The sequence below is a fragment of the Leucopleurus acutus genome (genome assembly GCF_964270905.1).
Source record: "Leucopleurus acutus genome assembly, chromosome: 17".
Classification (NCBI taxonomy): Eukaryota; Metazoa; Chordata; class Mammalia; order Artiodactyla; family Delphinidae; genus Leucopleurus; species Leucopleurus acutus.
The window spans coordinates 66,006,551-66,028,543 of record NC_139159.1 but is presented as its reverse complement, the minus strand read 5'-3'; the positions used below and the strand labels follow the sequence as shown (position 1 = coordinate 66,028,543).

General features: G+C 39.2%; 1 protein-coding gene across 2 annotated transcripts in view; it reads left to right on the top strand.

Moving 5' to 3' along the window:
- The window catches only part of SNTB1 (syntrophin beta 1), a 239,078-nt gene that overhangs the window by 204,778 nt on the left and 12,307 nt on the right, over nt 1-21,993 (top strand). For both annotated transcript variants that reach the window (XM_082858486.1, XM_082858485.1), the window contains exon 5: nt 20,763-20,959. In XM_082858486.1, coding sequence (XP_082714612.1) covers nt 20,763-20,959 — 197 coding nt within the window. The remainder of the gene's footprint in view (nt 1-20,762; nt 20,960-21,993) is intronic.

The window sequence follows — 21,993 nt, the reverse complement described above, 5'->3', positions numbered from 1 at the left end:
TAAGAGAGCTCCAGAGACGGGCGCGAGCCATGGCTAAAAGTGCGGAGCCCAGAGACAGACATGAGACGCTAAGGCCGCTGCTGCCGCCACCAAGAAGCCTGTGTGTGAACACAGGTCACTATCCACACCCCCTTCCGGGGAGCCTGTGCAGCCCGCCACTGCCAGGGTCCCGGGATCCAGGGACAACTCCCCCGGGAGAACGCACAGCGCGCCTAGGGCTAGCAACGTCACGCCGGCCTCTGCCGCAGGCCCGCCCCGCACTCCGTGACCCTCCCTACCCCCCCCCCCCCCCGCCTGAGTGAGCCAGAGCCTCTGAATCAGCGGCTCCTTTAACCCCGTCCTGTCTGAGCAAAGAACAGACGCCCTCCAGCAACCTACACGCACAGGCAGGGCCAAATCCAAAGCTGAGCCCCTGGGAGCTGTGAGAACAAAGAAGAGAAAGGGAAATCTCTCCCAGCAGCCTCAGAAGCAGCGGATTAAAGCTCCACAATCGACTCCATGTACCCTGCATCTGTGGAATACATGAATAGACAACGAATCATCCCAAATTAAGGAGCCCTGTGGATGAAAGGCTCTTGGGGCTGCAGCCAGGAGTTGGTGCTGTGCCTCTGAGGTGGGAGAGCCAACTTCAGGACACTGGTCCACAAGAGGCCTCCCAGCTGCACATAATATCAAACGGCAAAAATCTCCCAGAGATCTCCATCTCAACACCAGCACCCAGCTTCACTCAATGACCAGCAAGCTACAGTGCTGGACATCCTATGCCAAACAACTAGCAAGACAGGAACACAACCCCACCCATTAGCAGAGAGGCTGCCCAAAATCATAATGAGTCTACAGACACCCCAAAACACACCACCAGACGTGGACCTGCCCACCAGAAAGACAAGATCCAGCCTCATCCACCGGAACACAGGCACTAGTCCCCTCCACCAGGAAGCCTACACAACCCACTGAACCAACCTTAGCCACTGGGGACAGACACAAAAAACAACAGGAACTACGAACCTTCAGCCTGCAAAAAGGAGACCCCAAACACAGTAAGATAAGCAAAATGAGAAGACAGAAAAACACACAGCAGATGAAGGAGCAAGATAAAAAACCCACCAGACCTAACAAATGAAGAGGAAATAGGCAGTCTACCTGAAAAAGAATTCAGAATAATGATAGTAAAGATGATCCAAAATCTTGGAAATAGAATAGACAAAATGCAAGAATCAGTTAACAAGGACCTAGAAGAACTAAAGATGAAACAAACAATGATGAACAACACAATAAATGAAATGAAAAATACTCTAGATGGGATCAATAGCAGAATAACGGAGGCAGAAGAACGGATAAGTGACCTGGAAGATAAAATAGTGGAAATAACTACTGCAGAGCAGAATAAAGAAAAAAGAATGAAAAGAACTGGGGACAGTCTCAGAGACCTCTGGGACAACATTAAACGCACCAACATTCGAATTATAGGGGTTCCAGAAGAAGAAGAGAAAAAGAAAGGGACTGAGAAAATATTTGAAGAGATTATAGTTGAAAACTTCCCTAATATGGGAAAGGAAATAGTTAATCAAGTCCAGGAAGCACAGGGAGTCCCATACAGGATAAATCCAAGGAGAAATACGCCAAGACACATATTAATCAAACTGTCAAAAATTAAATACAAAGAAAACATATTAAAAGCAGCAAGGGAAAAACAACAAATAACACACAAGGGAATCCCCATAAGGTTAACAGCTGATCTTTCAGCAGAAACTCTGCAAGCAGAAGGGAGTGGCAGGACATATTGAAAATGTTGAAGGAGAAAAACCTGCAACCAAGATTACTCTACCCAGCAAGGATCTCATTCAGATTTGATGGAGAAATTAAAACCTTTACAGACAAGCAAAAGCTGAGAGAGTTCAGCACCACCAAACCAGCTCTACAACAACTGCTAAAGGAACTTCTCTAGGCAAGAAACACAAAAGAAGGAAAAGACCTACAATAACGAACCCAAAACAATTAAGAAAATGGGAATGGGAACACACATATCGATAATTACCTTAAATGTAAATGGACTAAATGCTCCCACCAAAAGACACAGTTTGGCTGAATGGATACAAAAACAAGACACATATATTTGCTGTCTACAAGAGACCCACTTCAGACCTAGAGACACATACAGACTGAAAGTAAGGGGATGGAAAAAGGTATTTCATGCAAATGGAAACCAAAAGAAAGCTGGAGTAGCAATTCTCATATCAGACAAAATAGACTTTAAAACAAAGACTATTAGAAGAGACAAAGAAGGACACTACATAATGATCAAGGGATCGATCCAAGAAGAAGACATAACAATTGTAAATATTTATGCACCCAGCATAGGAGCACCTCAATACTTAAGGCAAATACTAACAGCCATAAAAGGGGAAATCGACAGTAACACATTCATAGTAGGGGACTTAAACACCCCACTTTCACCCATGGACAGATCATCCAAAATGAAAATAAATAAGGAAACACAAGCTTTAAATGATACATTAAACGAGATGGACTTAACTGATATTTATAGGACATTCCATCCAAAAACAACAGAATACACATTTTTCTCAAGTGCTCATGGAACATTCTCCAGGATAGATCATATCTTGGGTCACAAATGAAGCCTTGGTAAATTTAAGAAAATTGAAATTGTATCAAGTATCTTTTCCAAACACAATGCTATGAGACTAGATATCAATTACAGGAAAAGATCTGTAAAAAATACAAACACATGGAGGCTAAACAATACACTACTTAATAACGAAGTGATCACTGAAGAAATCAAAGAGGAAATCAAAAAACACCTAGAAACAAATGACAATGGAGACACGACAACTCAAAATCTATGGGATGCAGCAAAAGCAGTTCTCAGAGGGCAGTTTATAGCAATACAATCCTACCTTAAGAAACAGGAAACATCTCGAATAAACAACCTAACCTTGCACCTAAAGCAATTAGAGAAAGAAGAACAAAAAAACCCCAAAGTTAGCAGAAGGAAAGAAATCATAAAAATCAGATCAGAAATAAATGAAAAAGAAATGAAGGAAACGATAGCAAAGATCAGTAAAACTAAAGCTTGTTCTTTGAAAGGATAAACGAAATTGATAAACCATTAGCCAGACTCATCAAGAAAAAAAGGGAGAAGACTCAAATCAATAGAATTAGAAATGAAAAAGGAGAAGTAACAACTGACACTGCAGAAATACAAAAGATCATGAGAGGTTACTACAAGCAACTCTATGCCAATAAAATGGACAACCTGGAAGAAATGGACAAATTCTTAGAAAGGCACAAGCTGCCAAGACTGAATCAGGAAGAAATAGGAAATATGAACAGACCAACCACAAGCACTGAAATTGAAACTGTGATTAAAAATCTTCCAACAAACAAAAGCCCAGGACCAGATGGCTTCACAGGCGAATTCTATCAAACATTTAGAGAAGAGCTATCACCTATCCTTCTCAAACTCTTCCAAAATATAGCAGAGGGAGGAACACTCCGCAACTCATTCTGTGAGGCCACCATCACCCTGATACCAAAACCAGACAAGGATGTCACAAAGAAAGAAAACTACAGGCCAATATCACTGATGAACATAGATGCAAAAATCCTCAACAAAATACTAGCAAACAATACAACAGCACATTAAACGGATCATACAGCATGATCAAGTGGGGTTTATTCCAGGAATGCAAGGATTCTTCAATATACGCAAATCAATCAACGTGATACACCATATTAACAAATTGAAGCAGAAAAACCATATGATCATCTCAATAGATGCAGAGAAAGCTTTTGACAAAATTCAACACCCATTTATGATAAAAACCCTGCAGAAAGTAGGCATAGAGGGAACTTTCCTCAACATAATAAAGGCCATATATGACAAACCCACAGCCAACATCGTCCTCAATGGTGAAAAACTGAAAGCATTTCCACTAAGATCAGGAACAAGACAAGGTTGCCCACTCTCACCACTATTATTCAACATAGTTTTGGAAGTTTTAGCCACAGCAATCAGAGAAGAAAAGGAAATAAAAGGAATCCAAATCGGAAAAGAAGAAGTAAAGCTGTCACTCTTTGCAGATGACATGATACTATACATAGAGAATCCTAAAGATGCTACCAGAAAACTACTAGAGCTAATCAATGAATTTGGTAAAGTAGTAGGATACAATATTAATGCACAGAAATCTCTGGCATTCCTATACACTAAGGATGAAAAATCTGAGTTGAAATCAACAAAACACTCCCATTTACCATTGCAACAAAAAAAATAAAATATCTAGGAATAAACCTACCTAAGGAGACAAAAGACCTGTATGCAGAAAATTATAAGACACTGATGAAAGAAATTAAAGATGATACAAATAGATGGAGAGATATACCATGTTCTTGGATTGGAAGAATCAACATTGTGAAAGTGACTATACTACGCAAAGCAATCTACAGATTCAATGCAATCCCTATCAAACTACCACTGGCATTTTTCACAGAACTAGAACAAAAAATTTCACAATTTGTATGGAAACACAAAAGACCCCGAACAGCCAAAGCAATCTTGAGAACGAAAAACGGAGCTGTAGGAATCAGGCTTCCTGACTTCAGACTATACTACAAAGCTACAGTAATCAAGACAGTATGGTACTGGCACAACAACAGAAATATAGATCAATGGAACAGGATAGAAAGCCCAGAGATAAACCCATGCACATATGGTCACCTTATCTTTGACAAAGGAGGCAGGAATGTACAGTGGAGAAAGGACAGCCTCTTCAATAAGTGGTGCTGGGAAAACTGGACAGGTACATGTAAAAGTATGAGATTAGATCACTCCCTAACACCATACACGAAAATAAGCTCAAAATGGATTAAAGACCTAAATGTAAGGCCGGAAACTATCAAACTCTTAGAGGAAAACATAGGCAGGACACTCTATGGCATAAATCACAGGAAGGTCCTTTTTGACCCACCTCCTAGATAAATGGAAATAAAAACAAAAGTAAACAAATGGGACCTAATGAAACTTAAAAGCTTTTGCGTAGCAAAGGAAACCATAAAGAAGAACAAAAGACAACCCTCAGAATGGGAGAAAATATTTGCAAATGAAGCAACTGACAAAGGATTAATCTCCAAAATTTATAAGCAGCTCATGCAGCTTAATAACAAAAAAACAAACAACCCAATCCAAAAATGGGCAGAAGACCTAAATAGACATTTCTCCAAAGAGGATATACAGAGTGCCAACAAACACATGAAAGAATGCTCAACATCACTAATCATTAGAGAAATGCAAATCAAAACTACAAGAGATATCATCTCACACCAGTCAGAATGGCCATCATCAAAAAAATCTAGAAACAATAAATGCTGGAGAGGGTGTGGAGAAAAGGGAACCCTCTTACACTGTTGGTGGGAATGTAAATTAATACAGCCACTAAGGAGAACAGTATGGAGGTTCCTTAAAAAACTACAAATAGAACTACCATATGACCCAGCAATCCCACTACTGGGCATATACCCTGAGAAAACCACAATTCAAAAAGAGTCATGTACCAAAATGTTCATTGCAGCTCTATTTACAATAGCCCAGAGATGGAAACAACCTAACTGTCCATCATCAGATGAATGGACAAAGAAGATGTGGCACATATATACAATGGAATATTACTCAGCCATAAAAAGAAACAAAATTGAGCTATTTGTAATGTGGTGGATAGACCTGGAGTCTGTCATACAGAGTGAAGTAAGGCAGAAAGAGAGAGACAAATACCATATGCTAACACATATATATGGAATTTAAGAAAAAAAAATGTCATGAAAAACCTAGGGGTGAAACAGGAATAAAGACACAGACTTACTACTAGAGAATGGACTGAGGCTATGGGGAGGGGGAAGGGTAAACGGTGACAAAGCGAGAGAGAGGCATGGACATATATACACTACCAAATGTAAGGTAGATAGCTAGTGGGAAGCAGCCGCATAGCACAGGGAGATCAGCTCGGTGCTTTGTGACCGCCTGAAGGGGTGGGATAGGGAGGGTGGGAGGGAGGGAGACGCAAGCGGGAAGAGATATGGGAACATATGTATATATATAACTGATTCATTTTGTTGTGAAGCTGAAACTAACATACCATTGTAAAGCAATTATACTCCAATAAAGATGTTAAAATGAAAAAAAAAATTAAAATTAAAAAATTAAAAAAAATTAAAAAAAAATGAATTTGGTAAAGTTGCAGGATACAAAATTAATGCACAGAAATCTCTTGCATTCCTATATACTAATGAAGAAAAATCTGAAAGAGAAATTAAGGAAACACTCCCATTTGCTATTGCAACAAAAAAGAATAAAATACCTAGGAATAAACCTACCTAGGGAGACAAAAGACCTGTATGCAGAAAACTATAAGACACTGATGAAAGAAATTAAAGATGATACCAACAGATGGAGAGATATACCATGTTCTTGGATTAGAAGAATCAATATTGTGAAAATGACTATACTACTCAAAGCAATCTACAGATTCAATGCAATCCCTATCAAACTACCAGTGGCATTTTTTACAGAACTAGAACAAAAAATCTTAAAATTTGTATGTTGACACAAAAGACCCCGAATAGCCAAAGCAGTCTTGGGGAAAAAAACGGAGCTGGAGGCATCAGACTCCCTGACTTCAGACTATACTACAAAGCTACAGTAATCAAGACAAAATGGTACTGGCACAAAAACAGAAATACAGATCAGTGGAACATGATAGAAAGCCCAGAGATAAACCCACGCACCTATGGTCAACTAATCTTTGACAAAGGAGGCAAGGATATACAATGGAGAAAAGACAGCCTCTTCAGTAAGTGGTGCTTGGAAAACTGGACAGCTACATATAAAAGAATGAAATTAGAACACTCCCTAACACCATACACAAAAATAAACTCAAAATGGATTTGAGACCTAAATGTACGACCAGGCACTATAAAACTCTTAGAGGAAAACACAGGAAGAACACTCTTTGACATAAATCACAGCAAGATCTTTTTTCATCCACCTCCTAGAGTAATGAAATTAAAAACAAAAATAAACAAATGGGACCTAATGAAACTTAAGAGCTTTTGCACAACAAAGGAAACCATAAACAAGACAAAAAGACAACCCTCAGAATGGGAGAAAATATTTGCAAATGAATCATCAAAGGATTAATCTCCAAAATATATAAACAGGTCATGCAGCTCAATATTAAAAAAAACAACCCAATCCAAAAATGGGCAGAAGACCTAAATAGACATTTCTCTAAAGAAGACATACAGATGGCCAAGAAGCACATGAAAAGCTGCTCAACATCACTAATCATTAGAGAAATGCAAATCAAAACTACAATGAGGTATCACCTCACACCAGTTAGAATGGGCATCATCAGAACATCTACAAACAAGAAATGCTGGAGAGGGTGTGGAGAAAAGGGAACCCTCTTGCACTCTTGGTGGGAATGTAAATTGATACAGCCACTAAGGAGAACAGTATGGAGGTTCCTTAAAAAACTAAAAATAGAACTACCATATGACCCAGCAATCCCACTACTGGGCATATACCCAGAGAAAACCATAATTCAAAAAGACACATGCATCCCAGTGTTCATTGCAGCACTATTTACAATAGCCAGGTCATGGAAGCAACCTAAATGCCCATTGACAGACAAATGGATAAAGAAGGTGTGGTACATATATACAATGGAATATTACTCAGCCATAAAAGGAACAAAATTGGGTCATTTGTAGAGACGTGGATGGATCTAGAGACTGTCATACCGAGTGAAGTAAGTCAGAAAGAGAAAAATAAATATCGTATATTAACACATATATGTGGAACCTAGAAAAATGGTACGGATTATTTGGTTTGCAGAGCAGAAATTGAGACACAGATGTAGAGAACAAATGAATGAACACCAAGGGGGGAAAGCCACGGGGGGGGTGGGGGGGTGGTTTGATAAATTGGGCAATTGGGATTGACATATATACACTGATTGTATAAAATGGATGACTGATAAGAGAATAAATAAATAAACATTTAAAAAAAAAGGAAATTGGGTGTGAATTGCACCTTGAAACCCTGTCCCTGGGCGCCAGTATTTTTTCTAGCTGGGTAAGAAAGTTATCTTCTCTAGGGAGATAGCATTTCCTTGGTTTCTGTAGTGTAGTCCCCACTGCAGATAAGAGACAGAAGGTCGTATTTTTAAGGATACACTTGCTTAAAAATGTAAACTAATTGAAAGATAAATAATAGCTGTTTCAGAGTCCCCTGCCCCCCACCCCACCGAGACTGCAGATCAGGAAAGATCTTTGGCAAGAATCTTGAGAGGAATGTAAAAAGGCTGCTCCTGGCAGGATGGGAAACACTCAGGCAGACAGATTCTGTCCTTAGCCCTACCCTTTCAGAAGTCCAAATGATGACTTTTAAAATCTTACTGTCCAGCTGACAGTTACTTGGTACACTGTATCCAGAATCTGACTACTGTAATGTGTTCTCGAATGCAGTCTGCAAATGAAGAGCCCAGTAGGAGCTTTTCACTGGCCCCAAATTTCAAAGGATTTCAAAATAGGTCAATTGTGTATGAGTGTGTGTGTTTGTGTGTGTGTGCACTTCTCTTTGTAAAACTGAACTCACATTTCAAAAACTTTTGAAAAACTTGCATTGATGCCGTTACTCAGCCAACATGTATTGAACACCGACTATGAATCAGGTAAGATACTACACACTGAGGAATCAATGAGAGATGGGACAAGGCTCCTACCTTGAAGGACATTAGGGGAGATGACGTGGTGATCTTAAGCAGTGGGGTAAATGAATTGATAATGATGTGTGGCGTCCAGAGGAGGGACGCCTACCTTGAGGAGATCCATGCTATGCTTGGTCTTGAGCACCAGCCGATCACTGTGCTGTCAACAGCAAGCCTGCTTCCCCCAACATCTTCCTACCCAGGAGCTGTCAACTTTGACACACGAGCAACAAACCTTACATACAGAGAGGGCACCCAAGAACTCCTGCTGGCTGCCAGCCTAGGCAGTCTGAGCCTTGCTGGAAATGTCGCTACCTCACCTTAGATCCCAAGAAGCAAATCATCTACTCCAAGTGTGGTTCTCCCAAGAGGGCCCAAAGTCCACGGACGGCTTTGATCTAACCATAGACTCTCAAGGTGAGAACTCTACCATCCCTGGGGAGTCGCTGACCAGCCCATGCTTGAACACTTCCACAGATACTGCAGACATGTATGCTTGCCCCCTTCCTCCTTCCCATTCCTCACACGGTCTCTCATCGCCAAATTATGTTCTGAGTGATTTCTGGTGCTCAGTTGAAAGGATGGAAGAAGAGGCTTGAACAGAGCAAGAAGCTCGTCGAAGGCCCCCCAGTGCACCCCTGAATCCAAAAGGATCGTGTAACTTCAACTGGCAGGTCTCAGCAGCCCTCGTGACTCACTTGCTGGAGGCCAGTAGGTTCATGTAAGGGATTAATGAGGCCATGAGTGTAGGTTTCATCCCACATGGATCGGTTAACTTCATTCTGAGAAAGGCTATTCCACAGCCACAGGCTGCAGGTGTCAGGTAATAGGAGCTAGACATGGACAATTTAGACTAACGCAGACACAAACCAATGCAAGAGGACACAGATGAGTTCATTAGTATTCCAGCCCTGAACTCCCACTAACATTAAACAAACAAAACATGTATTCCACACTGAGTCAGCATGCATATATTTTTCAGTGCAATGGAAGGCCTGATTCTAGAAATTAAAGGTGAAATATTTGGTTTCATTTTAGTCCCATACCTTGTAAAGCTAATCTTTACCTTGTGCAGTATATGTTGCTTAGAGAAAAATTTAAGAATTAAAAAAATAAAGTAGAAATAAAATCAAGCATGAAATTGCTTGACAGTTTAATGGATTTGTTTCTGAGCTTTTATGTTACAGAGTTCAACTGCATATTTGGAGCCTTTCAATGAGTACAGGTGCACTTCTCCATATTCACATATGTGTTTCTAAAATAATTTGTTGGGACTGTGTAGTACCCCATCCAGAAGACGTGTACCCAAGTGCATTGTGTGGATATCTGATGTAGTTCATTTGATTTTCATCTGGAAAAAGTATCCTTTTGTTACCAGTATGCATACTAGGTAGCAGAAAAGACAATTTGCTCTGTCTCACAGTTTACATACAGTACTGTACGTTTCATTAACCAATATTGGTATATTCAAAAGAAGACATAATTCAGCATGTTCTTCAGATTGCAAATCAACTTGTTCTTTGATACAAATGTTAGGTAATTCACACTCGGGTAGTTAAAAAATCCATTTTGCCTCTTCCCTTTTCTTGTTCAGTGAGAATTTGGTGATGAAACAAAGTACACCAATAGTCCTCCCCACAAAGGGCTTTTTTTTTTTAATCATTATTTCCTGTAACACGGTGAATTTCCCCATCAAGGACTCCCTGTGCCTGGTATTGGTCAGCTAGATACAGGGCTTCCTCATACCTTGTTACACTCTGTTAGTAATTTCATTCCTTTATATCCAGACTTACCAAATGCAAAATTCCTAACAAATTGCATTTTCCAGTTATTATTGGCTTTAATTTTATAGTCTCTCTAGAGAAAAATAAATATTGGTAAGAAATTCACAAACATGTGACATTCTTCAGAGGGTGGTGTAACTTCTTTTTTGCTTCACTTGTGCCTCTGTGTTACATTTACACTATCCCTGGACTGTGACAAAGTTGATGTCCTCTGGGTGGAAATTTAGTGGATAGAAAGTGAGAACGTGAACAGGGAAGGCACTAAATACTGGATCAAGTCCTTTATATATTTTCTTTTTGTGTGTGTGTATAAACATGACACTTAATGCATTTAACATTTATGTACCCTTAGGAACATAAAGAATCAGGTTTGTTTGTTTTTTCTTTCCTTAAAAAAAAGTAATTTTAACTAAAAAAAAAAAAGTACCCAGTTAAAAGCAAATAAGAGTAGAAAAAGATATATAAGGAGAAGTCAAATTTTCTACTTCAGATCTGTTTCCCAGGGCAACCACTATTAGTATTTTCTTATATGTTCTTACATAAATATTTTATAAACACACAAAAGCATATATAAATATGTAAGTGTGTGTATTACTCCTTCCCCACCTTCTTTTCTTAAACAAATGGGAGCCTGGTCTATTCACTTTTGTTTATTACAGATGTTTCATTTCTGTAAACATCAATACAGCCCATTCTTTCCACAAGCATATATTATAACTGAGTATATATACTATGAGTATATATATATGATGACATTTAACCAGGTATTCCTAGTCTTTTGCTTTTATAAACAACGTGGCATTGAAAATCCTTGAATATACATACATTCCTTCACATACTTTTTTTTTTTTTTTTTTTTTTTTTTGCGGTACGTGGGCCTCTCACTGTTGGGGCCTCTCCCGCTGCGGAGCACAGGCCCCGGACGCGCAGGCCCAGCGGCCATGGCTCACGGGCCCAGCCGCTCCGCGGCATGTGGGATCCTCCCGGACCAGGGCACGAACCCGCGTCCCCTGCACCAGCAGGCAGACTCTCAACCACTGCGCCACCAGGGAAGCCCCCTTCACATACTTTTTAATTTATGTAGAAGCTGCCCCAATGTATACCCCAAATCTGTTACCAAACTTTTTGACCTCTTCATTTCTCTTTGGTTAACATTAGCATCTCATTGTTATTTTGATTAGCCAGCCATCTTCTGTTTAGTTCCACTGATCTTCCCATTTCTACCTGAATGAGTACTAACCTGTTTTGAATAATACAGCCTTAAAATATATTTTTATGTCTGGTAGGTTCACTCTCCTTATATTTCTCTATAAAAGGAGCATTTAAAAAATATTTTAAGGACAACATTTCAGATTGCCTTAATGACAGACTCATACAAATCCGTCACAGGCTGACCTTGGAGATATTGCAGGTTTGGTTCCAGATCATCACAACATATATTTTTTTATATATTTTCTTATATTTAATCCTAATCATATGAGGCAAGAATTATACTTTTAAAGTAAGGAAACAGAGGGTAGGGGCAAGGGATGGAATTATTGATTACAAACCATATCTAGGTTCTGTACAAGTACGGTACACAGATCATTTCACTGGATCTTTATAACACTACTTTATGAGGTGGTGACTCTTAGAACATTTCACTAATGGTAGAAGAGGGTTCTAATGCAGTTTGTTATGCCTCCCAAACCTATGTCCCTTTTTGCTTTACCATGCAGCCTGCCACCTGTGCCCAACTGACACAGATTTTAAGATTTTAAAAAGGAAGAGCTAGATATATTTCTTGAAGCAACTAAAACGTAAACACCTTTGAGGAGAAGAACACTTTTGAGCAACTAAGAAAACACAATAGGAATTTGTGCTTTCTGTACATACTTCTTCTTAATGAAGTTTTATCTGACCCTCAATCCCTTTAAATTCTTAGGCTTTTGAGAAGTGCTTTCCATTTTCTCTACTCTCACCCAGATTTTGAAACCTCCCAGCAGCTTCTCAGTTACTGTTGTTCCCTTCTTATTACAAAACACCCTCCTCCCTCCCGACGAACTCGACTCAGTCTCTACATGTTAAATCCCTGGGTGGCGGCACCCATGTCAGCAGACATTTTCCTTCACGCTGTCCTGGACTCTCCTCTCAGTGAGATTCATGGAACTTCTGTCTTGCATTATCTTTTTACTGGGGTATAATTGACAAATAAAAAGTATACACGCGATGCTTTCATGTCCATGTATATTGTGAACTGGTTACCAATCAAGTTAATATATTGATCATCTCACATAGTTACGTCTTTTTTCACAAATTTTAATTATTAGCAGATTTCAAGTCTACAATACAATATTATTAACTATATCACCAGGCTGCTCATCAGATCCTCAGAACGTATTCATCTTACAATTAAAAATTTATACCCTTTGACCAACATCACCCCATTTCCCCCAGCCTCAGCAATCATCATTCTACACTCCGCTTCTGTAAGTTTGCCTTTTTTTTAAAAAAGATTACACGTATAAGTGACGTCATACAGAATCTTTCTCTGTCTGGCTTATTTCACTTAGCATAATGCTTCCAGGTTCATCCATGTTGTTGCAAATGGCAGAATTTCCCTTTTCTTAAGGCTGAATAATATTCCATTATGTATATATGCACCACATCATCTTTATCCATTTGTCCATCGATGGACTCTTAGGTTGTTTCCATATCTTGGCTATTGTGAATGATGCTGCAGTGAACTTGGGAGTGTAGGTATCTCTTTCAGATGCTGATTTTGCTTCCTTCAGATATTTCCTCAGAAGTGGCATTGCTGAATCATATGGTAGTGCTAATATTAATATTTTGAGGAACCTCTATACTGTGTTCCATGGTGGCTGTACCAGGATACATAACCACCAACATGTACAAGGGTTCCCTTTTCTCCACATTCTTGCCAACATTTGTTATCATTTGTAATGTCTCTATCTTCAAAGAATTGTACAGCCGAAAACCTTTTTCCATTAACCTTTTGCTTCAAGTCAGCATTGCAGACCACATCTCCCACTGAGTTTCAACTTTGTAAGTAAAAGAAAGCTCCTCAGAGTTAAACGAGCCTGTCGCTAGAAATTCAGTGGGTTACAGTATGTTTTATTTCAGTGATAATTTTGGTGTACAATATTTAAGCTTGCAAGAGAAAAGAAGCTTTTGGATTTCCTCTGTACAGTTTTTAATCTAGAGGTAACAAGCCCTTTGCCTAAGAAAATAACTCTCTCATCCACCAAGTGAACAGACACCTGGAATTTCTCTAGCCAGTGCTGAAGTGTTTCTTTCCGTATTAAAAGATAAGGCTGAATATGCAAATACCCTGGAGAGAAGTAATATTTACTAAATTATACTCATTCTCTCCTGCAAATTATTGATATGAGAGTCTCTCCCAGAAGGAGGTTGGGGTATGGAGGAGAAGGAGAGAGCATAAGAGATTTGAGTGTTTACAGGGGGCAAGTGAGAAGCAGGAGCCAGTGCCTGCTCAGAAGGCAGCACTCACAGCCTTTGATTCCTCATGTTTCCTCTGCCCTTTTAGAAAATATTTACCGTGAGAGTCACATTTTATGCTGTGAATGTATGTTCTAAAGTCAGTGTGAAATCATGTACAGTAAAAATCACCCTTGGAGGTGCATCAGACCCAGGTGACAGGCAGAGCCACGACGACGTTGCAACAGCCCTGAGGCTGAGTGGAGGTGAGAAAACAGGCTCACGGATTTTAGGGCTGTGCCTGGGTTCCACAACCGGCAAGTGACTGAGGCACCCCTTCATCCAGTTCTTCCAACTTTAAACCCTTCTGTCTCTCAAGTGTTGGGTGCCTGCCACAGTTCCCCGACCAGGGGTCAAACTCAAGCCCCCTGCAGTGGAAGCGCAGAGTCTTAACCACTGGACTGCCAGGGAATTCCCCAGAATCTGCTTTTTACCAAGACCCCTCCTGCCAACCAGCTGTGTGGCTCCCAGGGTCTTGGTGCTCCAGCCGGATGTCAGGCCTGAGTTTCTAAGGTGGGAGAGCCGAGTTCAGGACATTGGTCCACCAGAGACCTCCCAGCCCCTTGTAATAACAATCGATGAGAGCTCTGCCAGAGATCTCCGTCTCAACACTAAGACACAGCTCCACTCAACGACCAGCAAGCTACAGTGCTGGACAGCCCATGCCAAACAACTAGCAAGACAGGAACACAACCCCACCCATTAGCAGAGAGGCTGCCTAAAATCATAACACGTTCACAGACACACCTAAAACACGCCAAAGGACGCAGTCCTGCCCACCAGAAAGACAAGATCCAGCCTCATTCACCAAAACACAGGCACTGGTCCCTTCCACCAGGAAGCCTACAAAACCCACTGAACCAACCTTGCCCATTGGGGCAGACACCAAAAACAACAGGAACTACGAACCTGCAGCCTGTGAAAAGGAGACCCCAAACACAGTAAGTTAAGCAAAATGAGAAGACAGAGAAACACACAGCAGATGAAGGAGCAAGGTAAAACCCCACCAGACCAAACAAATGAAGAGGAAATAGGGAGTCTACCTGAAAAAGAATTCAGAGTAAGGATAGTAAAGATGATCCAAAATCTTGGAAATAGAATAGAGAAAATACAAGAAATGTTTAACAAGGACCTAAAAGAACTAAAGAGAAAACAAACAATGATGAACAACACAATAAATGCAATTAAAAATTCTCTAGAAGTAATCAGTAGCAGAATAACTGAGGCAGAAGAACGGATAAGTGACCGGGAAGATAAAATAGTGGAAATAACTACTGCAGAGCAGAATAAAGAAAAAAGAATGAAAAGAATTGAGGACAGTCTCAGAGACCTCTGGGACAACATTAAACACACCAACATTCGAATTATAGGGGTCCCAGAAGAAGAAGAGAAAAAGAAAGGGACTGAGAAAATATTTGAAGAGACTATGGTTGAAAACTTCCCTAATGTGGGAAAGAAAATAGACAGTCAAATCCAGGAAGTGCAGAGTCCCATACAGGATAAATCCAAGGAGAAACATGCCAAGACACATATTAATCAAACTATCAAAAATTAAATGCAAAGAAAAAATATTAAAAGCAGCAAGGGAAAAGCAACAAATAACATACAAGGGAATCCCCATAAGATTAACAACTGATCTTTCAGCAGAAACTGCAAGCCAGAGGGAGTGGAAGGACATATTGAAAGTGTTGAAGGAGAAAAACCTGCAACCAAGATTACTCTACCCAGCAAGGATCTCATTCAGATTCAACGGAGAAATTAAAACCTTTACAGACAAGCAAAAGCTAAGAGAATTCAGCACCACCAAACCAGCTTTACAACAAATGCTAAAGGAACTTCTCTAGGCAGGACACACAAGAGAAGGAAAAGACCTACAATAACAAACCCAAAACAAGAAAATGGTAATAGGAATATACATATTGATAATTACCTTAAATGTAAATGGATTAAATGCTCCAGCCAAAAGACACAGACTGGCTGAATGGATACTAAAACAAGACCTATATATATGCTGTCTACAAGAGACCCACTTCTGACCTAGGGACACATACCGACTGAAAGTGAGGGGATGGAAAAAGATATTCCATACAAGTGGAAATCAAAAGAAAGCTGGATTTAGCAATTCTTATATCAGACAAAATAGACTTTAAAGTAAAGGCTATTACAAGAGAAAAAGAAGGACACTACATAATGATCAAGGGATCAATCCAAGAAGAAGATACAACAATTGTAAATATCTGTGCACTCAACATAGGAGCACCTTAGTACATAAGGCAAATGCTACAGCCATAAAAGGGGAAATCAACAGTAACACAATCATAGTAGGAGACTTTAACACCCCACTTTAACCAGTGGACATATCATCCAAAATGAAAAGAAATAAGGAAACACAAGCTTTACATGACACATGAAACAAGATGGACTTAATTAATATTTATAGGACATTCCATCCAAAAACAGCAGAACACACTTTCTTCTCAAGTGCTCATGGAACATTCTCCAGGATAGATCACATCTTGGGTCACAAATCAAGCCTCAGTAAATTTAAGAAAATTGAAATCATATCAAGCATCTTTTCTCGTCACAATGCTATGAGATTAGAAATCAATTACAGGGAAAAAAAACATAAAAAATGCAAACACATGGAGGCTAAACAATACATTATTAAATAACCAAGATATCACTAAAGAAATCAAAGAGGAAATCAAAAAACACCTAGAGACAAATGCCAATGAAAACATGACGATCCAAAACCTATGGGATGCAGCAAAAGCAGTTCTAAGAGGGAAGTTTATAGCAGTACAATCCTACCTCAAGAAACAAGAAAAATTTCAAATAAACAACCTAACCGTACACCTAAAGCAAAAAGTCCCAAAGTTAGCAGAAGGAAAGAAATCATAAAGATCATATCAGAAATAAATGAAAAAGAAATGAAGGAAACAGTAGCAAAGATCAATAAAACTAAAAGCTGGTTCTTTGAGAAGATAAACAAAATTGATAAACCATTAGCCAGACTCATGAAGAAAAAAAAGGAGAAGACTCAAATCAATAGAATTAGAAATGAAAAAGGAGAAGTAACAACTGACACTACAGAAATACAAAGCATCATGAGAGATTACTACAAGGAACTATATGCCAACAAAATGGAAAACCTGAAAGAAATGGAAAAATTCTTAGAAAAGCACAACCTTCTAAGACTGAACCAGGAGAAATAGCAAATATAAACAGACCAATCACAAACACTGAAATTGAAACTGTGATTAAAAATCTTCCAACACACAAAAGTACAGGACCAGATGGCTTCACAGGCAAATTCTATCAAACATTTAGAGAAAAACCAACACCAATCCTTCGCAACTCTTCCAAAATATAGCAGAGGGAGGAACACTCCCAAACTCACCCTACGAGGCCACCATCACCTTGATACCAAAAACAGACAAAGATGTCACAAAAAAAGAAAACTACAGGCCAGTATCACTGATGAACATAGATGCAAAAATCCTCAACAAAATACTAGCAAACAGAATACAACAGCACATTAAAAGGGTCATACACCAATGATCAAGTGGGTTTTATCCCAGGAATTCAAGGATTCTTCAATATATGCAAATCAATCAATGTGATACACCATATTAACAAATTGAAGGATAAAACCCATATGATAATCTCAATGGATGCAGAAAAAGCTTTTGACAAAATTCAACACCAATTTATGATAAAAACCCTCTAGGAAATAGGCATAGAGGGAACTTACCTCAACATAATAAAGGCCATATATGAAAAACCCACAGCCAACATCGTTCTTAGTGGTGAAAAACTGAAACCATTTCCACTAAGATCAGGAGCAAGACAAGGTTGCCCACTCTCACCACTATTATTCAACATAGTTTTGGAAGTTTTAGCCACAGCAGTCAGAGAAGAAAAAGAAAGAAAAGGAATACAAATTGGAAAAGAAGAAGTAAAGCTGTTACTGTTTGCAGATGACATGATACTATACATAGAGAATCCTAAAGATGCTACCAGAAAACTACTAGAGCTAATCAATGAATTTGGTAAAGTAGCAGGATACAAAATTAATGCACAGAAATCTTTTGCACTCCTATACACTAATGATGAAAAATCTGAGAGAGAAATTAAGGAAACATTCCCATTCACCACTGCAACAAAAAGAATAAAATACCAAGGAATAAATCTACCTAAGGAGACAAAAGATCTGTTTGCAGAAAACTATAAGACACTGATGGAACAAATTAAAGATGATACAAATAGATGGAGAGATATACCATGTTCTTGGACTGGAGAATCAACATTGTGAAAATGACTATACTACCCAAAGCAATCTACAGATTCAATGCAATCCCTATCAAACTACCACTGGCATTTTCACAGAACTAGAACAAAAAATTTCACAATCTGTAGGGAAACACAAAAGACCCCGAATAGCCAAAGCAATCTAGAGAAAGAAAAACGAAGCTGTAGGAATCAGGCTCCCTGAGTTCAGACTCCACTACAAAGCTACAGTAATCAAGACAGTATGGTACTGGCACAACAACAGAAATATCAAATCAATGGAACAGGATAGAAAGCCCAGAGATAAACCCACAGGCATATGGTCACCTTTCCTTTGATAAGGCAAGAATATACAAACTGGACAGCTACATGTAAAATAATGAAATTAGAACACTCCCTAACACCATACACAAAAATAAACTTGAAATGGATTAAAGACAAATTTAACTCCAGACACTATAAAACTCTTAGAGGAAAACATAGGCAGAACACTCTATGACATAAATCACAGCAAGATCCTTTTTGACCCACCTCTTAAAGAAATGGAAATAAAAACAAAAGTAAACAAAAATAAACAAATGGGACCTGATGAAACTTAAAAGCTTTTGCACAGCGAAGGAAACCATAAACAAGACGAAAAGACAGCCCTCAGAATGGGAGAAAATATCTGCAAACAAAGCCACTGACAAAGGATTAATGTCCAAAATATACAAGCAGCTCATGCAGCTCAATATCAGAAAACCCAAACAACCCAATCCAAAAATGGGCAGAGGACCTAAATAGACATTTCTCCAAAGAAGATATACAGATTTCCAACAAACACATGAAAGGATGCTCAACATCAATAATTATTAGAGAAATGCAAATCAAAACTACAATGAGGCATCACCTCACACCAGCCAGAATGGCCATGATCAAAAAGTCTACAAAAAATAAATGCTGGAGAGAGTGTGAAGAAAAGGGAACCCTCTTGAACTTTTGGTGGGAATGTAAATTGATACAGCCACTATGGAGAACAGTATGGAGGTTCCTTAAAAAACTAAAAATAGAACTACCAATATGACCTAGCAATCCCACTACTGGGCATATACTCTGAGAAAACCATAATTCAAAAAGTTATAAACCACAATGTTCATTGCAGCACTATTTACAATAGCCAAACCATGGAAGCAACCTAAGTGTCCATCAACAGATGAATGGATAAAGAAGATGTGGCACATATATAGAATGGAATATTAATCAGCCATAAAAAGAAACGAAATTTAGTTATTTATAGTGAGGTGGATGGACCTAGAGTGTGTCATACAGAGTGAAGTGAGTCAGAAGGAGAAAGACAAATACCATATGCTAACACATACATATGAAATTAAAAAAAAAAAAAGGTTCTGAAGGACCTAGGCACAGGACAGGAATAAAGGTGCAGATGTAGGGAATGGAGTTGAGGACACGGGGAGGGGGAAGCGTAAGCTGGGACGAAGTGAGAGAGTGGCATGGACGTATATACACTACCAAATGTAAAATAGATGGCTAGTGGGAAGCAGCCACATGGCACAGGGAGATCAGCTTGGTGCTTTGTGACCACCTAGAGGGGTGGGATAGGGAGGGTGGGAGGGAGACCCAAGAGGCAGGGGATATGGGGATATATGTATACGTATAGCTGATTCACTTTTTCATATAGCAGAAACTAACACACCATTGTAAAGCAATTGTAGTCCAATAAAGATGTTAAAAAAAATCACTCTTTAAAATCCCTTTAATCTCCCATAAAATGCAGTTCTCCTCCATGTCTCAAGAAGTCCAGCATTACTGTTCTTTTTCAAGCTTTAACACTGATACACAGATTGCTACTTCTTCAGCTGAGTCCCCTGGTTGTCTGCTTGCATTTGGAGGCTGTGAGCATGAGAAATGCATGCAGAAGTGCAGCCAGATGATCCAAAGTACAAGAAACACAGGGGGTAACTAAGTCTAACCCAGGAAACAACAGATTTCCTTTCTTGTCTCATGCTCTCACTGGGTCATACATATGCCCAGGAATGGAATGGGGGAGATGGGATTTTCCACATTATTTAAATTGTTCTCTCAATCATTTACTTAATTATCTTCCTTTCTGGTTGAGTGAGTATAGCTGAATTTGTCTAAAGAAAGTTAAAGTCACAATATTCAATTCCTCTGCATAGTCAACCAGATGCACAGTTCTTGGCCACTATGCTAATCTCACTCTACCATTGGCCAGGCACTGGGTGAGGAGATGGCAGAAAACCATGGTGAACATTAGGGTATAGTGGACCTTTTGGTTGTGGATCAGAAAATTGAGAGCAAATCACCAATTTGGGGCTTTTCACAGGTGTATCAGGTGAATACAGTAGTTTCCATTTTGATAATTTCTCTCTGTTTTTCTCAACAGGCTGGTCCATTCAGGTCCAGGGAAAGGATCACCCCAGGCTGGTGTAGATCTGTCCTTTGCAACACGAACTGGTACCAGGCAGGGTATTGAAACGCATCTCTTCAGGGCTGAGATCAGCAGGGACCTCTCACATTGGACAAGGAGCATAGTACAGGGGTGCCATAACTCAGCTGAACTCACTATTGAAGTCACCACAGGTGAGCATTGTTGGCTTTGGTTTTGTGATGTCACATCCTTATGGAAAGAATGCACCTTCTACTCCACCACAGCCTCAAAATTGTTTCCATTACTGGCCATTTGGGGTACTTAAAATTCCAGAGATAAACTTAAATTCCAGAGGTAAATTTAAAATTCTTCTAAATTAAGGCACTGAATGCCCTACTAAAATGGAACCTAGGGGTCTGATTGTGAAAAGCCTTATCGTCATTCAGGAAAAGTGGGTAACTTGGATAGTCAGATGTCATTTCTACCATGGTAAACGGTGCAAATCTAGAACATTTCCATCATGGTAGAAAGCCCTGATGGTATCTGCTCTGGATGAACAGGATTTTCCCACAAGACCTCTAAGGTTATGAAATAAATGAAATAGAAACCAAGAAAACAATACCAAAGATCAATGACATTAAAAGCTGGTTCTTTGAAAAGATAAACAAAATTGATCAACCTTTAGCCAGACTCATCAAGAAAAAAAGGGAGAGGACTCATATCGATAAAATTAGAAATGAAAAAGGAGAAATTACAACTGAAACCGCAGAAATACAAAGGATCATAAGACACTACTACAAACAACTATATGCTAATAAAATGGAGAACCTGGAAGAAATGGAAAAATTCTTAGAAAGGTACAACTTCCAGGACTGAACCAAGAAGAAATAGAAAATATGAACAGACCAGTCACAAGTAATGAAATTGAAACTGTGATTAAAAATCTTCCAACAAACAAAAGCCCAGGACCAGATGGCTTCACAGGCGAATTCTATCAAACATTTAGAGAAGAGCTAACACCTATCCTTCTCAAATTCAACACTCCCAAGCTCATTCTACAAGGCCACCACCACCCTGATACCAAAACCAGACAAAGATACTACAATAAAAGAAAACTACACACCAATATCACTGTTGAACATAGACACGAATATCCTCAACAAAATACTAGCAAACAGAATCCAGCAACACATTAAAAGGATCATACACCATGATCAAATGGGATTTATCCCAGAGACGCAAGGAT